This window comes from Vulpes lagopus, chromosome X (assembly GCF_018345385.1).
Source record: "Vulpes lagopus strain Blue_001 chromosome X, ASM1834538v1, whole genome shotgun sequence".
Classification (NCBI taxonomy): Eukaryota; Metazoa; Chordata; class Mammalia; order Carnivora; family Canidae; genus Vulpes; species Vulpes lagopus.
Window position 1 is genome coordinate 59,297,523 of NC_054848.1, and position 6,341 is coordinate 59,303,863.

The following is a 6,341-nucleotide window of genomic DNA, read 5'->3' on the forward strand; positions in this document are numbered from 1 at the left end:
TCCGGAGGTTGTCTTTTAGTTTTGTTAACTGTTTCTTTTGCTGTGCATAAGCTTTTGATCTTGATTAAGTCCCAAGAGTTCATTTTTGCTTTTGTTTCCCTTGCCTTCATAGATGTATCTTACAGGAAGTTGCAGTGGTCAAATTCAAAAAGGGTGTTGCCTGTGTTCTCCTCTAGGATTTTGATGGCATCTTGTCTCACATTTAGATCTTTCATCCATTTTGAGTTTATCTTTGTGTCTGGTGTAAGAGAATGGTCTAGCGTCATTCTTCTGCATGTGGCTGTCCAATTTTCCCAGCACCATTTATTGAAGAGATTGTCCTTTTTCCAGTGGCTAGTCTTTCCTGCTTTGTCGAATATTAGTTGACCATAGATGTGAGGGCCCATTTCTGGGTTTTCTATTATGTTCCATTGATCTATGTGTCTGTTTTTGTGCCAGTATGATACTGTCTTGATGACCAGAGCTTTGTAGTACAACTTGAAACCCAGCATTGTGATGTCCCTGGCTTGCTTTGCTTTTCTTTTTCATTATTTCCCTGGCTATTCAGGGTCTTTTCTCTCTTTTATTTTTGTTTTTTGTTTTTTTGTTTTGTTTTGTTTTGTTTTTGTTGTTTCTTTTTACAGATTTTTTAAATTGGAGTTCAATTTGCCAATCGTGACTCTTCTCACTGTAGCATTCAGCTGTTCTCTCTTTAAATCTCAAGCCGAATTTGTAGGTTTTCAGGATGATTTGAAAATTATCTAGGTAAGTTGGTGGGGACAGGTGACTTGGGGAGCCTACTCCTCCACCATCTTGCCCCACCTCCAAGATAAAGCTTTTAAATGTAAGAGTATCTAAGGCCTAAAATGATCCCAAAAGAGTTCTGGTCCAAGACATACCCTCAAGATCTCTGGAAAGAGATAACTTTTTGTATGTATATGAGGACCCTAAGAATCACATATACAAAGACCCTAAACTGAAAAATATTTCCATAAGGGAGTAGAAAATAGTTGTGGGAGCAGAGAAACCATGAATAATAGGCTCTGGATCCTGAATTTTGTAGGGGGTTGGTAGTTGTGGTGATGCTGAATGCTACCTAAGGTGCAAATGAAGAGAAGAGAAAAGAGGACATTAGTGCTCTGGTAGAATTTCAATGTTGGCTAAAGTAATCTCTGGTTTCTTTAAGATATTTGGGTGTGTGCATGTGTGTGTGTTTTAACTCTATTCTAAAATATTTTAAACATATAGGAAGGCTAAAAGAATCATAAAATGAACTCTGTGTACCCACTACTAAGATTTAATGACCCTTAATATTTTGCCATGTTTGATTCATGGACTTTTTTTTATTGGAGTTCAATTTGCCAACATATAGCATAATACCCAGTGCTCATCCCATCAAGTGCCCCCCTCAGTGCCCATCACCCAGTCACCCCCACACCCTGCCCACCTCCCTTTCCACCACCCCTTGTTCATTTCCCAGAATTAGGAGTCTCTCATGTTCTGTCTCTCGGGGTCTTTTCTGATTCCACACAAATCTTAAGATGATTTTTTCCAACTCTCTGAAGAAAGTCCATGGTATTTTGATAGGGATTTCATTAAATGTGTAAATTGCCCTGGGTAACATTGACATTTTCACAATATTAATTCTTCCAATCCACGAGTATCGAATATATTTTCATCTCTTTGAGTCTTCCTCAATTTCTTTCAGAAGTGTTCTGTAGTTTTTAGGGTATAGATCCTTTCCTTCTTTTGGTTAGGTTTATTTCTAGGTGTATAATGCTTTTGGGTGCAATTGTAAATGGGATTGACTCCTTCATTTCTCTTTCTTCAGTCTCATTGTTAGTGTGTAGAAACGCCACTGATTTCTGGGCATTGATTTTGTATCCTGCCACATTACTGAATTGCTGAATAAGTTCTAGCAATCTTGGAGTGGAGTCTTGTGGGTTTTCTATGTACAGTATCATGTCATCTGTGAAGTGGGAGATTTTGACTACTTCTTTGCCAATTTGTTTTTTTTAAAATAGTATTTTTAAATGATTTTTATTTATTTATTCATGAGAGAAAGAAAGAGAGAGAGAGAGAGGCAGAGACACAGGCAGAGGGAGAAGCAAGCTTCCATGCAAGGAGCCCAACGTGGGACTCGATCCCGGGTCTCCAGGATCACACCCTGGGCTGAAGGTGGCGCTAAACCACTGGGCCACTGGGGCTGCCCTTCTTTGCCAATTTGAATGCCTTTTATATCTTTTTGTTGTCTGATTACTTAGGCTAGGACTTCTAGTACTATGTTGAATAACAGTGGTGAGAGTGGACATCCCTGTCATGTTCTTTTTTTTTTTAACGATTTTATTCATTTATTCATGAGAGACAGAGAGAGAGGCAGAGACACAGGCTCCATGCAGGGAGCCCAACGTGGGACTTGATCCTAGGTCTCCAGGATCACACCCTGGGCCAAAGGCAGCGCTAAACCGCTGAGCCACCCGGGCTGCTCCCCTGTCGTGCTCTTGACCTTAGGGGAAAGGCTTTCAGTTTTTTCCCATTCAGAATGATATTTTATGTTGGCTTTTCATAGATGGCTTTTAAGATACTGAGGAATGTTCCCTCTATCCCTACACTCTGAAGAGTTTTGATCAGGAATGAATGCTGTATTTTGTCAAATGCTTTCTCTGCACCTGAGAGGATCATATGGTTCTTGTCTTTTCCCTTGTTGATGTGATCTATCACATTGATTGTTTTATGAGTGTTGAACCAACCTTGCATCACAGAGATAAATCCCACTTGGTCATGGTGAATAATCTTCTTAATGTACTGCTGGATCCCATTGGCTAGTATCTTGTTAGAATTTTTGCATCTGTGTTCATGAAGGATATTGGTCTATAATTCTCTATTTTGGTGGGGTCTTTTTCTGGTTTTAGAATTAAGGTGATGCTGGCCTCATAAAACAAGTTTTGAAGTATTCTGTACCTTTCTATCCTTCGGAACAGCTTTAGCAGAATAGGTATTATTTCTTCTTTAAACGTTTGATAGGATTCTCCTAGGAAGCTGTCTGGCCCTGGACTTTTGTGTCCTCAGAGAATTTTGATGACTACTTCAATTTCCTCCCTGCTTATTGGCCTGTTCAGTTTTTCTTCCTGTTCCAGTTTTGGTAATTTGTGTTTTTCAAGAAATGCATCCCTTTCTTCTAGAGTGCCTAATTTATTGGCTTATAGATGCTCATAATAGGTTTTAAAATCCTTTGTATTTCCTTGGTATTGGTTGTGATCTCTCCTCCTTCATTCATGATTTTATTAGTTTAAATCTTTTCTCTTTTTAATAAGGCTGGCTAATGGTTTATCTATCTTATTAATTCCTTCAAAGAACCACCTCCTGGATTTGTTGAGCTGTTCTACAACTCTTCTGGTCCCTATTTCATTGAGTTCTGCTCAAATATTTATTCACTCTCTTCTTCTGCCTGGTATAGGTTTTATTTGCTGTTCTTTCTCCTATTCCATTAGGTGTGAGGTTAGCTCGTGTATTTGAGATTTTCCCAATTTTTTGAGGGATGCTTGTGTTGTGATGTATTTCCCTCTTAGTACTGCTTTTGCTGTATCCCAAGGATTTTGAATGGATGCATCTTCATTTTCATTAGTTTCCATGAATTTTTTAAATTCTTCTTTAATTTTCTGCTTTACCCATTCATCTTTCAGTAGGATGCTCTTTATCCTCCACGTGTCTGAGTTTCTTCCAAATTTCTTCTTGTGATTGAGTTCTAGTTTCAAATCATTGTGGTCTGAAAATATGCAGGGTATAATCCCAGTCTTTTGATATTGGTTGAAACCTGATTTGTGACCCAGTATGTTGTCTCTTCTGGAGAAAGTTCCATGTGCACTTGAGAAGAATATGTATTGATTAGCATTTGGATGGAAATTTCTGTTTATATCTGTGAAATCATCCAGTCTAGTGTGTCATTTATAGTCCTTGTTTCTTTGGTGATGTTGTGCTTAGATTATCTGTCATTTTCAGAAAGTGCCATGTTGAAGCCTGCTACTATTAGTGTCTTATTATCTAAGTATGTCTTTATTGGGTTATTAATTGATTGATATACTTGGCTGCTCCCACATTAGGTGTATAAGTATTCATGATTATTAGGTCTTCTTGTTGGATAGACCCTTTAAGTATGATATAGTGTCCCTCTTCATCTCACTACAGTCTTTGGGATAAACTTTAATCTATCTGATATGAGGATTGCTACCCCAGCTTTCTTTTGAGGACCATTTGAATGGTAAATGGTTCTCCACCCATTCATTTTCAGGCTGTGGGTGTCCTTAGGTCTAAAATGAGTCACTTGTAGCTAGCAAATAGATGACTCTTGCTTTTTTATCCAGTCCAAACCCCTGCATCTTTTGATGGTATCATTTAGCACATTCACATTCAGAGTTACTATTGAAAGATATGAATTAGCGCTGCCCCTAGTTTGCAGACCTGGAAGTAGATGTACCTCATGGAAGTTGGGTTTGGCCCTGCATCTGCTGCCTTCGCCATGGAGAAATTATTGGAGCTGCCAGCCTAGGAATGAATCTCCTCTCAGCCTCTAAGCTCACCTGGTCAGAATCCTTGGATGAGCCTGTGGAATCCTTCCTCCTAGCCCTGTGGTTTGGAACCAGTGGCTCCTAGACTGTAAGAGGGTGGAGAAAGATTCTCAGGGGCTGCTAAATTCATCTCTGATGGTCTCCAGCACTGCCAGACACTCAGAGGATGAGGAGTCGCTGGCAGGGCAGAAGCAAGCTTCCTCTCAGGCCTTGGGCACCATCCCTAAATGGAGAAGCTCCTCCAGATTCATCAAGAGGAAGAAGCTTGATGATGAGCTGATGGAGAGCAGCCTGGCTAAGTCCTCTACCCGGGTGAAGGGGGCCAGTGGGGTGGAGTCAGGGTGCTGTTCAGGGAGTGAAACTTCCTCCAGTGAGAAGAAGGTGTCCAAGGCCCCTAGCACTCCCGTGCCGCCCAGCCCAGCCACAACCCTTGGACTCACCAAGTGTGTGAAGAAGAGCAAACAGCCACTTCAGATGACCAAGAATTTGGGCCACTGGAAGCCTGTAGATGACCTCCTGGTTGTCAACACTGTGCTGCAGACCAACGACCTGACATCTGTCCAGCTGGGTGTGAAGTTCAGCTGCCACTTCACCCTTTGGGAGGTTCAGGAGTGCTGGTATGGCCAGATCTATGATCCTGTCATCTCCAAGCTGGCCTGCCAAGCCATGAGACAGCTGCACCCAAAAGCCATTGCTGCCATCCAAAGTAAGGCTGAGAACAGCTGCTGAGCAAAGTGGGATTAACCAACCAGCCCACCTTGGAGATGTTCCAGGACCTGCTCCACAGACACCCTGATGCCTTCAACCTGGCCTGTACTGCCAAAGGCCTTGCAGGTCCACTGGCAGCTCATGAAGCAGTATTACCTGCTGGAAGACCAGACAGTGCAGCCACGGCCTAAAGGGGACCAAGTGCTCAACTTTTCAGATGCAAAGGACCTGATTGATGACAGTAAGCTCAAGGATATGCGAGATGAGGTCCTGGAACATGAGCTGACAGTGGCTGACTGGCGCCAGAAACGAGAGATCCAACAGCTGGCACAAGAGCTGCATAAGTGGCAGGTGCTGGTAGACAGCATCATAGGCATGAGCTCTCCTGACTTTGACAACCAGATGCTGGCAGTGCTGCAGGGCCACATGGTGCAGTACCTGATGCACTCCCAAGAGATCACCCTGGGCAGAGCAACCAAGGATAACCAGATTGATGTGGACCTGTCTCTGGAGGGTCCATCCTGGAAGATCTCCCAGAAGCAAGGTGTCATCAAGCTGAAAAATAATGGTGATTTCTTCATTGCCAATGAGGGTCAGCGGCCCATCTACATTGATGGACAGCGGGTACCATGTGGCTCCAAGTGGCGCTTCAGCAACAACTCTGTGGTGGAGATTGTCAACCTGAGATTCATCTTCCTCATCAACCAGGATCTCATTGCCCTTATTCAGGCCAAGGCTGCCAAGATCACGCCACAGTGAGGGGTGGTGGCAGGACCCATATGCTCTCTGTGGCCTCTTTTTCCCCTGCCATTTCAGCCTCTTGGAGCTGGAACTCAGGCTCCTGGAAAAGCCATAGTAGGCAGGAGAAAACCCAACTGCGGGCCCACTGATCTGAGCCTCTGGTAGGGCAGGGCTGGTCCTGGGAAGCCCCTGAAGGCTGGAACCCTCCAGCTTCCTCAGAGCCAGATCCCCTCCCCTCCTCTCTTTGAAGGCCGCCCTCTTCTTCCCCTTGGGTTTCCACCTTTACCCCTTCGTCTCCAGCTGATTAGCTTCAGACTTTTCCTTTATTATTTTTCTTTTATAAATAAA

At 42.9% G+C, this 6,341-nt stretch overlaps 1 protein-coding gene across 1 annotated transcript; it reads left to right on the forward strand.

Annotated features, from left to right (window-relative positions):
- The first annotated feature begins 4,646 nt into the window (after window positions 1–4,646).
- On the forward strand, window positions 4,647–6,011 carry LOC121482252 (microspherule protein 1-like). Its single transcript, XM_041740074.1, is given in 3 exon segments — window positions 4,647–5,256; window positions 5,259–5,365; window positions 5,367–6,011. Coding segments are annotated over 3 exon segments (1,329 nt in total). The 5' UTR covers window positions 4,647–4,679.
- Window positions 6,012–6,341: the final 330 nt, after the last annotated feature.